Source organism: Phaseolus vulgaris, chromosome 6, assembly GCF_000499845.2.
Source record: "Phaseolus vulgaris cultivar G19833 chromosome 6, P. vulgaris v2.0, whole genome shotgun sequence".
Lineage (NCBI taxonomy): Eukaryota > Viridiplantae > Streptophyta > Magnoliopsida > Fabales > Fabaceae > Phaseolus > Phaseolus vulgaris.
The window spans coordinates 8149236-8163586 of NC_023754.2; the positions used below are offsets into that span (position 1 = coordinate 8149236).

General features: G+C 34.4%; 1 protein-coding gene across 3 annotated transcripts in view; it reads right to left on the reverse strand.

Moving 5' to 3' along the window:
• Positions 1 to 2393: 2393 nt before the first annotated feature.
• The window catches only part of LOC137831034 (probable apyrase 6), a 37662-nt gene continuing 25704 nt past the window's right edge, over positions 2394 to 14351 (reverse strand). For 2 of the 3 annotated variants that reach the window (XM_068638525.1, XM_068638524.1), the window contains 2 exons: positions 10599 to 10795; positions 2394 to 3133 (listed from right to left, as the gene is read on the reverse strand). In XM_068638525.1, the coding sequence (XP_068494626.1) occupies positions 2863 to 3133; positions 10599 to 10795 (468 nt within the window). In that variant the 3' untranslated portion in view covers positions 2394 to 2862. Of the gene's footprint in view, positions 3171 to 10598; positions 10796 to 14351 lie in introns of all 3 variants that reach the window. The other variant, XM_068638526.1, reaches the window with a different exon arrangement.

The window sequence follows — 14351 nt, forward strand, 5'->3', positions numbered from 1 at the left end:
CAACAATGTTCTTTTAAGATTATTTCTCAACTATATTTGTACAGGGTGTTATAGGATATTCTTTTTGTTTTGAATTTTTCTTCAACTTCATCTTTTTTTTAATTAACCTTTCACAATATTCTTTTAAGAAAGAAGAGTTTATATCAATGTCTAGTTCAACTCTAGACACAAATTATTTTTAAGCAAGTCCTCACAAGGGTTTGCTATAAAGGAGAATTTTTTTTCTTCCACATCTATTTCTATTCTTTCTTTCTCTTTTTCTTTTATCTCTTTCTTCTCCTTCTCTCTCTTTTCTTTTTCTTCCCTTTCTCAAATAAGAGCTTGTAGTTTTTCTTTTCTAAAGGTGAAACAAATTTTCTTTTTATACATGCCTTCAACTCATGTCAATTCATTATTTTTAATTTTCTCTCAATTCATTATTTTTAATTTTCTCCCAATTGAAACATCATATTGTCTTTGTTTAAAAAAAAAACACATAATCTCCCAATTGAAACATCATATTGTCTTTGTTTAAAAAAAAAAAACACATAATCTCAACCTTCATCTTCCATTCTAGATAGCCTTAACATTTGTATTTCCATATAAAGAAGAGATATCTATGTTAAACTATGTAAAATGAAGACGACTTCTAAACTTATAATGTTGTCTAAGAGGTGATTGATAGGATTTACTATACACACCCTTGTATTTCTCGAAGGTAATCAAGAAACATCTTCGTAGGGCCCAATTATAGATTTTGATCGATCCATCTTTTACCACCCAAATCACCTCCAAAATTCACAAACTTAGAACAATACCTTCCCTGTCATTTTTCCAACAAATCCCACCAATTGGTTCTACAAAAAGTCCAAAAAATATAACCAAAATCCAACTCCTACACTAGCTTCAACAAACTTTTCTAGTTGTTCAAAGATTTTTTCTCCAAGAAATCCTCCGGTATTCATTCATTCTAATTTTTCCAAGAGTCAACCTAAGTCACCTTAGAACCAAACTTTTCGCCCTTAAGCCTAACTAAAACGTAATCTATCCAAAACCCAAACAAGAACAAGACAAAAAAAACTCAATCTTAGAAGTTTAGCTCGTCTTTAAATCTTTTGTATTTTTAGGCTTGTTTTGGATTCTATGACAATCTTGAATCTTTTTAAAGCCTCCACTATTTTGGCGAGCAAGTTCTTCACTTTATTCTTTTATATATATAACTCTTTACACCTACGTCAATGTTATGCATAGTATTCAGTTTTTAATTTGTAATTTCATTTATTAGAATTGCAATTTGTAGTGGAAAATTTAAACGTTGATTATTCAAGTTTTGTGAAAGTATAAAACGAAAACCTTATATTGAATAAGTTTAAATTTTTACTTTTTTATTATTCATTTTAAAGTACACTAAAAAGCATGTGTTTTAAATTAATTAAAGTTTCTTATATTTTGTTTTAATATAATATAAATATTTCTGGAGAATATTATTTATTTGAAGTAATGAACTTCGAAAGGTTTATGAAAACAAGAGAAAAATATTTAGTAAATTAAAACAAAAACATAAAAAAGACAATTATTATCACATGAAATCCCATTATCATTTCAAATTTGTTTGGAGAATAAGAGAGAAATCTGAGAAGGGGGACATAAGAGTAAACGGGGAAAATGTGTATTGAAACATTTTAGACTTCAATAAGTACGCAAGACAAGAAATTTGAAGTGAAACTAGGAAAAGGAAGTATGAGGACATTAGACAACTCCACATTGAGCATATAAGCTACTTTACAAATTTGAATTTATGGTACGTGATCTATCTTAAACTTATGTTCTGTTTAAGATAGATCACTCAGTTATTTGCGTTGAACACTCGGTTACTCAAGATGATTGAATGAATTAAATCGAGTTATTTTAGTTAGTGGTAGTTTAGTTTTTTTTATTTTATCAAAACATGTATGCTAATACATCACTATATTGAATGCATATGTAATTAGGTAGCACTTTAGACACCTAAAATACCAGATACAAGAAAAAAAAATACAAGAGTGAGGAACCACACCAAACCCATTATGAAAATATAAGTGGAGGGCAAATATATGTCATTACAAAAGTCATAAGATATATAAAAGGTGGGATTTAAAAGGTGGAATTTCATCCCACCAAAAACTGACATGATTTCTAATCCTAAAATAGTAATCAACACATTTGCTTACTTCTCTGTAAATGTGAGCTATTCCTCAAAATTTCCATACAATTTAGCCACCTATTTCTAAGTTTACAAGGCACTTTGTGTAGTATTTTATCAAAGCAAACAAAATGCTTCCAGGTACACATTTACAATGGTAGTATCTAAAGGCCCCTTGCCCCTGCAGAAAAATATGGCAAGAGCACCCCAAAACTCAAACCAGAGATTAAGATTCAAGAAAAGATGAACTTGACGAAATTGTTAATAACAAGCAATTGACATTAGTATAGAGTGGGACTGATATACTAGATAAAATATAATTAACTATCCAACTGATAATCTGATCGTAACCATCCATCTACCTGCACATCCCCGTTGATTACTAAATATAAAATGCCAGATTTTAAGGCATCTCTTTCACCTTCCCTCTTCCACATCTAGAAGGCAAAAAGAAAAGGAGGAGAAAAAGAAATTACAATTATGAAACAGCCAAAAGTCAATTGAGCTAGCTCCACATATTCCAGACAATGGTCCTTTCTGCGTCATATCCGCGCTGTGATCTGCTAAGTAAATTTCATTGTTGCTCTGGACCTTAGACTTTCTCTGAGATATTTTGGATGAACATGAAATGCACATAATTTTGCATGCCCTTGACAAATGAGGAAAACTGAACCCAACAAATTCTAGGCAGACGATACATATCACCTGCGTATTCTTGTAACAATATAGTGCCCCTTCTCAAGGTCATATACCGTCTTCAATTGTGGCTTTCTCCATTGCATAACAAAGAATGCAGCAAGTATGATTAAGAAAAAAAATGCAAATAATGAAAAATATGTGACTGATTCATTCCCTACGATCATCCCTGTATCTATATGTTCCAATTCAAGGGGTTCTCCCATTGTTTCAACTATGAAGGATCCAAGTGTCCAATCTACATGACTGTTAATCTTCTGGTTCCCAAATCCAACACTGCAGATAAGTAATATCTCAATAGTTGTTTTGTTACCTTCCATGAAAGGGTTGAGGAGACAAATCAAAAGATCATTGAGTGAAAAGCAGTAGAAGAAAATTCAATAATGACTTCAACTTATAGCTTTGACTTCATACACTCAACAATCACAAGGCAGAGAGCAATACGTGATAAAAGATCCTTACACATGAAAAGATCATTATGTATTTTTAATTATATAGGGGACAGCATGATTTCTTTAAATCTCATACACAGCTACAAATTAAATAATATAAAGCTGGCATGCACTTACGAAAAAATAAAGTTAAATAATCAAAGGTTATGAATCATCAAAGGTCTGCATGGTGTTGAGCAATACTAACGATTGTGAATAGATGTTCATAGCATATGACACCTAACCGTCTATGGTTCTAGGAGTTTACAGAACTTGAAGGAGGTTCAATTCTCCTTGGTGATAACAAGTCCAGTAAGATAACTGGAGTTGGAACATTAAGTTTCTCTGCATGATGGAATTGAGAGATTGCTTGAAAAAGTTAGGTTTGTACCTAGCTTGAAATGTAAGCTTATATCACTTGGTGAGCTTGAAAATAAGGGATATGTTTAAAGGTGAGAAGGGTGTTTTGAAGGTGTTGAGGGGATCCATGATAGTGATGAAGTGTGTAAGAAAAAATGACCCATATGTATGCCTTGTATTATCTGAGTCATCATCTACTACTAAGAAGACAGTCTTGTCTAAGATTGAGATATGATCATATGACATAGAAGATTGATTTGGTCTTTGTAAGCGAGAAAGACTTAATTGAGTTGAAGTAGGGCTTGTTTGGAAGTGAATGTTAATTGACTTGAGATTTAATTGAGTTGAGATTTTGTGAACACGGTATCCAAGGAAAAAACTGCAAAATTCGTGTTAATATGGGATAACAAAGGACAAAAGGAACCCTTGATTATTATTCGAGGAAGTTATTGGTCTACACTCAAAATATCAGAGACGATGACTTTAAAAATCTCAAGAGCAAGAAGTGTCTAGTTGAGAATCAAAGTGATAATGAGGTTCAAAACTGATTACAGTCTTGAATATTGTTCCGTTGAATATAACGGGCTTAGTCCATAGTTTCTATTATTCTATTATGTTATTTTGTTTTTATTTCCATCTATAATTAAACAACTCTATGTGTGTATTTCGCACCAGGAAAAGTAATCCTATCTTTATTTTTTTATTCTTAATATGGTATCATACCTAAGGCATCACCTACAGACTTTGGGATGAACACAAAAGAAATAGACGAAATGCAGGTATAAAAAGGTTGAGATAGTTGATGGTAGCTTAAAGCAGTATAATGTAGAGATAGATTATGAGTAAAACGTACACCTTTAGAGGGCAATGGCTTAATATCTTAGTAAACTTCATGCTCTTTTTCATGATTTTAATGAGTTATTCCCTCCTGTCTCAACTCCTTCTCAAGAACTAGGAAAAAGATCCAAGTTCTTCTTGTTATTGGGCTTACATGAACTTCCTTATGATTATCCTCATGTCTTAGATCTGATTTTGGGATCTCCTGTTATGTCCAATTTTACTACCACTTGCTCTACCTTCTACGTGTGTCAAGTAAACACGTCAATGATATATCTACCTTGTTGATGACTCTTCTACTTTAGTCTCTCAGTGTAATGATCGCACTAGCCCTCACAAGCTAGGCAAAGGGCGTCACAAGTGTGACCATTGTGGCATGCCTGGCCAAAAAATTAATAGGTTATGTCTTACATGGTCATCCTTCTAGAATTGTTGCGATTGCCCAAACTACTCCTATGCAACCTTCTACTTTGGACCCTACTTCATTTGATACCCCAAATCAGTCTGCTATTTTCAATGAACTTCGTAAATGGTATTAGGATCGTCAGAACTCTGGATCCACTACTTTTGTTGCACATTCAGGTACATCTTTTGTTAGTTTCACTCACTCCAATTCCCTTGGTCCTTGGGTTCTAAACTTAGGTGTGAGAAATCGCATTACTGGTAATAAATCTTTTTTTCTCTTCTATGTCTACCTCTGGTTATTTACCATTTGTTACCATGGCTAATGGCTTTAGTGTCTCATCCCATGGTGATGGTACTATTCATCTCCTTTCATTATCTATTGTTAATGTTTTTTATGTTCCTGGGTCTTCCTCCAACTTATTATCCATTAGTCGTTTAACTCGTTCCCTTGATTATGTTATTTCTTTTACCAAAGATTTTTTTTGTTTATAGGACCGAAATTTGGGACGGATGATTGACATCGGATGTAAGTCTCATGGTCTTTATTATCTATGAACATCTACATGTTGTCAGGCAATGCATGATTAAATAAATGCTCTTCAGACCAGTGGAACTTGGGAACTTGTTGCTTTACCTTTTGGAAAATCTATTGTTGGTTATAGGTGGGTTTTTACAATCAAAGTTGGTCTTGATGGTACTAGCAATCAAGATTTTAAGTTTGACATGTAGCTCATCAGGATGTGAGCGCAATTGGAGTGTATTTAAGCAAGTAAGTAATAGTTATTTTTCATGACAGGACTCATTTCATTATTATGTTGTAGGATGTAGAAAGAAATTAATTCACATTATACTTGCATATTCATTCCAAAAAAAGGAACAGATTGAAGCACAAAAGGTAGCATGATTTGGTTTACGTAAAGTATAACCAACAACTTACTCAAAGATATAATATCAGGGATGAAATAGACCCTATTCAACTCAATGACATTGATGAGTGCAATGAGTGGTTAGTGGGACAAGTAGATGATGATACTGAAGACGAGGAAATGAGTTGATGATGATCCCACTCTTAATTGGGCAATTGTTTATGAAGCTTTAGGTGTTGGAGAACCAATAATTTACACACAGAGACAAGCAAGCAGTAAAAGAAAGTTACCATCTAGTGGTGATGGTATTGTCATTGTCTCTTCCCAAGCTTCTAAGAAAGGTCCAGCTGCAACCTTATCCCAAACAAAAATGGGCAAAAAGAAGATTTAAATTGGGGTTGAGAATGAATTGCATGATAGCTCTGATTCTGAGTTTGAAAAATTAACTGACTTTAACAAGAGTTTCTCTAAAGGGGAAGAGGAGGACGGATATGCCCCATTAAATAATATAATCTTTAGTTATGATTGTCTCTTTCATTATTTTTTCATTTTTTGAAGTTATATATATATATATATATATATATATATATATATATATATTATATTTTTTTCGACTGTCATGCTTCCGCCATAACCCGTTATGGGTTCCATTATAACTCTATAAAGGAATTTTGGGGTCTCCGATATGATCCGTTATCCGATATTGATAACACTGTTCAAGAATTGATAATTCAAAGGGAGATTGGTGGTCTAAGGGCTTTACTCAGATACAAAGAGCTTATTGTAAAGCATAGATCCATACAAATACTATTAACCATGGTTGCTAAGCTTAACCCTTCAGCTAGAATAAATGGACATTAAAACTGCATTTTTATATGGGGACTTAAAAAAGACCATCTACATGAAACAACCAGAAGGATTTGAAATAGGAGACAAAGATTGTGTTTGTAAACTAAACAGATCTTTGCATGGTCTGAACAATCCTAAAGGCAATGGAACAAGCAATTTGATGAGCTCATTCCATGTGTTGCTTTTGAACGTAGCAAATACGATACTTGTGTCTACTTTAAGTTTCTAGCAGAAGATTGCTTCATAGTATTGTTGTTGTTTGTTGATGACATTCTAATAGCCAATAGTTGAAAAGTGTTGGAGATCCCACATCGACTAGAAATTAGAGTTTTTCATTGTATATAAGTGAGTACAAACCTCAACCTCATAAGCCGGTTTTATAGGGTTGAGTTAGGCTTAAAGTTCACTTTGTAATATGGTATCAGAGCTCCTGATTAGGGAGACTCTGCTTCTGCAACCTTTTTTTTAGCAGCCTTCATTGCTGTAATCATTTTCCTTGCCAGCCTTCATTGCGGCAATTTTTTTTTTTTTGGACAGCCTTAAATGCTGCAACTTTTTATTTTCCTTATCTTTTCTCCATTGACCACCACCACCACCTTGCACCATTGATTGTTACTGCCACCGTCATTGACCTCCGTCGACCACCACCACCGACCACTGCCGCCTTCGCTCACCGGAACTGCCACTGCTCGCCAAAAACTGTCGCCGATTGTCGGAAACCGCCATCGAGAAATTTTTCTGGCGGATTTTTTTTTTTAACAAGATCAAATTTTGCCAATATGAAAAACTCAGTTGGTTTTGAGCTCTCATGGACTCCCTTAGTAAGCCATCTAGCTATTGTTCCTTCACTATGAGTGGTAAGAGTTCTAGTTTTTTATCCTTTAATGCTTCTAGTACTGAAAATATCTAGATTATAGACTCTGGTGCTACTGATCATATGACACCTCATTCCTCTTCTTTTTCATCCTACACTGCTTTATCTGGTAACCCATATATTACTATTGCTAATGGTTCCACTACCCTCGTTAATGGTTGTGGTAACATTCACCTTCAACCTTCATTTCCTTTAAAAAATGTGCTTCATGTTCCCAAACTATCCAATAACCTCTTGTCTATTCAAAAGATTACCTAAGATTTAAATTGTGCAGTGGTATTTTTCCCTTCCCATTGTGTTTTTCAGGATCTTGCCACGGGGAAGACTATTGGAATTGCTAAAGAGCAGGGCGGGTTATATTATTTACAGCATGAAGAAAATAAAAAGTGTGCTAGACTACAGGCACACACTTCTAATCTCCAGCAAGGTCGTGAATCTTGGTCATCCTCTAAGAAATGGCTTCAACACAGACATCTTGATCATCCTCCCTTTAGTACCCTAAAGTCCTTATTTCCTGTTTTATTTACAAAAGTGTCTGCTGAGTCATTTCATTGAGATGTTTGTCAGTTTGCTAAACATCATCGGACAACTTTTCCTCCCAATGGTAATAAAAGTTCTAAACCTTTTGATTTTATTCATTCAGATGTATGGGGATCTTCACCTATTCCTAATATCTCGGGTGCAAAATGGTTTGTTTCATTTATTGATAATTGTACTCGGGTTACTGGATATTTCTCATGAAAGATAAGTTTGAAGTTTTTCACCTGTTTATAAAGTTTTACAGAATGATTCAAACACAATTTGAAAGTCCATTTTTTAATATGGTATCAGAGTCATTTCGAGCTTATCCTAACAAGTATTTATTGGGCTTATCAGGCCACCCGCTATCGGACCACCCATAATATATAGTCCCACGCACGAGTTGGCAGTCTCGGTGTGAGTGGTGTGTTGGAGATCCCACATCGACTAGAGATTAGAGTCTTTCATTGTATATAAGTGGGTGCAAACCTCAACCTCATGAGCCGGTTTTATGGGGTTGAGTTAGGCTTAAAGTCCACTTTGTAATAAAATGCTTAATGCTAAGCTGAATAGGAAATTTGATATGAAGGATTTAAAATTTGTATAACAAACTTGAAACTTATGTCCACAGCTCTTGCTTCCAATCTCATAACATAGTGAAGGAACAAAAGTATATGCTTAGTTTTCCCTATCCAAACATCATTGGTTTTGTGATGTATGCAAGGGTTTGCATTCGCCCTGACATAGCCTATGTTGTGAATGTTGCTAGCACATTCATGTCAAATCCTAGGTGAGCACATTAACAGACTCTTAAATGGATTCTTTGTTATCTGAAAGGATTGCTTGAAAGTATTTAAGTTTATGGTGGAGCTAGACAATATGCCAAAGACAATCCCATGGAGGGTTTCATTGATTTGGACTACACTAGGAGTTTAGACACTAGAAAATCTTTCACAAGTTATGAGTTAACTGCATATGGTAATGTAAGGACTTTCATGAAACAAAGTATATTTTCCAGAGAAAAGCAATGAAGGAAGCCTTAGGGGTAAGAGATCTAGCCAGAGAGTTGAAGGAGCAAGACCAAGTTGTCATCGTCTACTATGACAATAGTAGCGCTATACCATTATCCAAGAATCAAGTCTACTGTGAAAGAACTAAACATATTAATTTCAAGATGCATTTTGTAAAAGAAGAGATTGCTCGAGAGTCTATGAAGGCGATAAAGGTCTCAGTAGATCATAATCTCTTTGATATGAATACAAAAGTTCTACCAAGCAACAAGTTTTTTTATTGCTTGGATTTGATCAAATTGATTCGTGGTTAAGCCTGTAATGAGCTTAGTGGTAGGTAGTGACTCTACTCAGAAGATTCGTGCTGAACTAATGTGAATTTGTGAGAATTCATATAGTAAAATCTTGTTAAGGTTCCTATATTGTCTGATTGCTCCAAACTGTCTTATGGTCCGAGATCATAGGATGGTTCTAGCATGTATGTCTTATACTAGAGTGTTTGCTGGCATCAAACCGTTTGCTTGTATCAAACCTTAACTTCCTCTTCATTTGTATCATCTAAAAAGTTTTCCTTAATTGAACTTTCAAGCACAGTAGTGGAAGTATTGTTCACATATCTCCTCCACTAGTTTAGGTGTGATATACGGAAGTTAGTTACGATAGTTATGCTATATAAATTGGACACTTATATTAAAAGTTTTGTTAACTGAGAGTTGTTCAATAGTATAAACAGAAACTATTAGTTGGGCAAGAATTCACTAAGAGAGAAACTTCGATTTGTAATATATATTTCATAAGACTTTTGTCATGAATGTAAATTTGAAGTTCATTAATACTTCAATTGAATCATATTATTTTTGTGTGCGATTCTTCATTGTCCTTCCATTGTTTGCCTTCCAGCTTTTTTTTGCAGGTTTCTCTATTAGCATTTTATCATTGGCATGGTATTCTCTCTGTCTTGCTCGCTCGTTTACACACCCTCCAATGGTCTACAGTGATTTTGTTTGAGCTATTCCACAACATATTTGAACTATTGTTTGTTAACACTTTAATTGAATCACATTCTTTCTGTATGATTCTTCCTTGTCCTTCGATTGTTTGCCTTCCAGGTATTCTTTTTTGGCGGGTTTCTCTGTTAACATTTTATCTTAAGATTTTATCGTTGGTGTGGTAGACAGCCTCTAGTGAGTTTGTTTGAGCTATTCCACAACATATTTGATTTGAACTATTGTATGTACTTTAAATAGTAAGAAACTATAAAATTATGCTTTAATTTTAGTTTTTATTACTATAAATTGTGATTATATGTTTCTTTAATATTATTTTACATATTATTTAACTAGTACTTCTATTCTATAAATACTGATTTGACCACAATTAAACCATTACACCTTGAAGTAGTGTTTTGATCAATTAACCCAATTTTAAAAAATTGCTTTATACACATACTCTTAACTCCAATTTTCAAATTCATATTTTTAACAATACATTGACATCCATATATTTTTATTTTCGCTATTAAGCTAGTCACATTACTTTTGTCCAAGGTCTCATTCTCAATTTCATATATTATTCTTAATATAACAATACCTTTTCTCTTCCATAGCAATCCCAAGAACATCATGCAGTAGTGCCAACATATATGCAGAAGAGAAACAATACTGCAATAAATCCACATAATCAATTTCATTATGTTGATCTTTGAGAGTATCCCAATGATCTTCACAGTAATGTCGGCCTGCTTCCTCCAATTGAAACAAAGAAGTCCTAGGAGCCATCCTAAGAATCTGGTGAAAATTAAACAAGGCATAAACATAGTAAGAGATGAGATAAAGGTTTCAGCCTTCCGCAATTCAATATTGAAAAAACAAATTATTGCCAAAGGAAAACAAGAATAAAGTAAGAAATGAAGTTTGATGTACACATCACACACAATTCAATTTTCAAATATTTGACATAAATTCCATATGTACGTACAGAATTGTCACTTACACAAACAATTTCTCTAGATTAGAACCTCCGAAATACCCTATATCAGATCTGAAATGGATACATTTCAATGCAACACATAAACAAAGGTATGGTAAATTCTTAAGAGTTCATGGACTCAATAAATTAATGCAGATTAATAAGAGAAAAAATATACATTTTTGAAAGACAAATATTTATGAAGTCATTGCACCATTTCTCTTTAATACAAAATCTAAAGTGTGAGACTAGATATTTGTGGGTGGCCCAATAAGGATCCAATAGCAGGTAGCACAATAAACCCAACAAATCTCACTTGGATAGCTCTTAAACCATCTTAGGAAGTTAGGCTTAAACCTAACTCAACCTTACAAAAATCGGCTTATAAATTAAGGTTTACATTCACTTATATATTATATTGTGGCCATATCTCTAGTTGATGTGGAATTGGAATGATGGCTGAAGGTATGTCAATGCGTAATCGGCTCGACTCACAATAAAATGGACAAAGCAGAGTTCAATGTGGGTACAATAGGAGAACCCAAAATCTAATAAGGAATCGATGACTAGTTGTTATGAAGCCCAACAAGGCAATCAAGATAAATAAGGTTTGGCATTGCTTGAGTTCTTGAGCAAGAGTGGCAGTAGAGGCAATAGTTCATTGAAGTCGTGTAGGACACCATGAACTTTGCCTAAGTACTCAGCCATGGAGCCATCAATATGTCTAGGTGTGATGATACTCAAGAGATTTTGACAAAAGGCATAAAGGCATTGAGTATCATTGGTGTACAATAATAGGGCATGTTCCTAAACCCCAACACATGTCTCACGGGCATAAAATATTTGCTTCAGGGAAGGGTGAAGAGTAAACTCCAGTACACTACAAACTTGGGCATCAACTCAACAAGAGTGATATTTTTCATCAATCGAGGTCGTTGTCTATGTAAGATGGTTAACATAATCTTGTCCCTTAAGCCAAAATTTGATATCAAATGCCCAAGTGTCATAAGTATTGCCATCTAACTTGTCAATGAGAAGTGAGACATTGACATAATTAATAAATATAGCAAAGTCAAATCAGCCAACACCCGAAGTCTCCATAGGCACGTGAAGGAGAGAGAACTGGAGTTAAAGAGACATAAAACAATCTTCGATCACAATGATGGAACCAGATCGAGAAAGAGGATGTTGGGACAAGTTCGTTTTCGATGGTCGCTGCCGAAAAAAGGTCAAACAAGCCACTACGTGTAGTGGCCGACAGTAGGCATAGGTGAGTTGCACAATTGAGGTGTGTGATGATGCGTCAAAGCTCCATTTGACGCGATACATGTGGTGTTTCGTTTGTCTTGATGGCATGTGTTCACATGGAAGACACAATTTGAAGGATTGTAATGTAGTTCTAGATGCGATATTAGAAAGTGGACTTTAAGTCTAACATAATCGTCCAAAATCTGCTTGTAAGATGCGGTTTGCACTTATTTAGATACTTTTTTTTGCTAAATCTTTAGTCAATGTAAGGTCTCCAACAGAACCCAACACACGGAGGATTGGAAATCTCAATGTTGGACTAGGGACAACCAAATAGTTGGTGACACAGTAGGCCAATAAACTCGAATACGATAGGCTTTGAATGACTCTAATACTATCTTTAAGAAAGTGGAATTTAAGTCTAACTCATTCGCACAAAACCAGCTTGGTAAGGTGAAATTTGCACCCATTAATATACTATAATTTGATTATATTCCTAGTTAATTTGTGATCTCGAACAGATACAAAACCATTAATTAACCATACTAGGAAATGATGAGCATAAATCACAATTTACAAGAGCTACATGCAATGGAAGGAAACTATTGTGTGGATAAGTTAACCAGTTTTCTTATTATTTCATGGTGCTATACATGGTTCGATAATATACCTTATTTTGTGAATCCTGATTGTTTCATAGCTAGATTTCAACTTCCTTATAAGTTTTCTTATTGGGTTGGAGTCTAGTTCCCCCACTTTTGTTTATGGATTCGGGTGCTATAGATTATTGGTTTTAATTGTGGTGACAACATAAATGAGATGATAATTAACATTGTGATGCTTTAGCACTACCCTTTTATTTAGAAAAATCACAACAAAAAAGTTTGGCCACATATTTACAAAATGTGTTACAAGAGAGTCATGCAAAGCAGTTGTTAGACAAAAGAAACATTGGGGGGATATTGACAAAGTTGCCAATTTTATTGTTTTGAGCCTTAGACCTTCAAGCTCTAATTCCATGTTGATTTTGTAAAGAATTAAAAAGATTAAATGTATTGTTATTGATCAATTTAATAGCTTACAACAAAACAATCATAGAAAGCTAAGGACCTCGGTCCAAACACTTTGGTATGGTCAACTCGATTTTTGGGCCAACATGGGCCAAAAGGGTGGGCACGGAGTGCGGCCCAAGCGCTAAAGTAAGAAAGCTCGAAAAAGATAGTTAAAATAGGAGAAATATTTTGTTTGTTTATAACACATGCTAATTAAATGCAAGTAAAAGTTGTTGAGAATAATGTTGTTAGCACTCGATAATAATGGTGCACATGTAGACAAAATATTTTTTTTTTGTTAGCACCCGAAGATAAGAGGTGCACATGAACATGTGGTTTTTTTCATGGTTGTCAAACTCGCGAGTCTATGTAGACTCGTGGGAGCTCCGTAGACTCGACTTGTAAACTCGTAAGAGTTTACCTTCATATTAAAAAAGAAAAATTAATAGTAAGTAACTTCATGAATGAGAATTATATAACTTCAAAGACTCAAATAAAGAAGTTCATACCAATATACTGCTCCCCCAATTTCAATTTATGCCCAAAAAAAAAAATTTACAGCAACTTTTTCTAGTTAAAAAAGAAAGACATAATTTTGCAGCACAATTAAATAAAAGAATTCCAATTTAGAGACCATGTTATTTTGCAGCCTAATAGAAAAAACCCTAATCCCCTAAATCACACTACATAACCATGAAACCCTAATTTAACACCACCCATCTCTAACAGTACATGATGAACAACACTGTCGACCTACGACCCATGACCACCACAACCACCGCACTCCACAGAAGAAGACGTACCACCTCCGCGCACTCCAAAGAAGATGCAAAGTGAAACCAAAACCAAAACGAAATGCGAAACTCTAAGGGCAATTTATTTCATTTAATTTTCCCCATTCAAAACGACACTATTTTGGGTTAAAAAGAAATCCCAATTGAACTCGCCAACTCAGACTAGACTTGCGATTTCACCGAGTTCACACTGAATCTGCCGAGTTTACTCAAAAAGCGACTCTACTACAAAGTTAACTCGATAAGGGCATGTGGACACGTAAACTCGGACAGGTCAACGA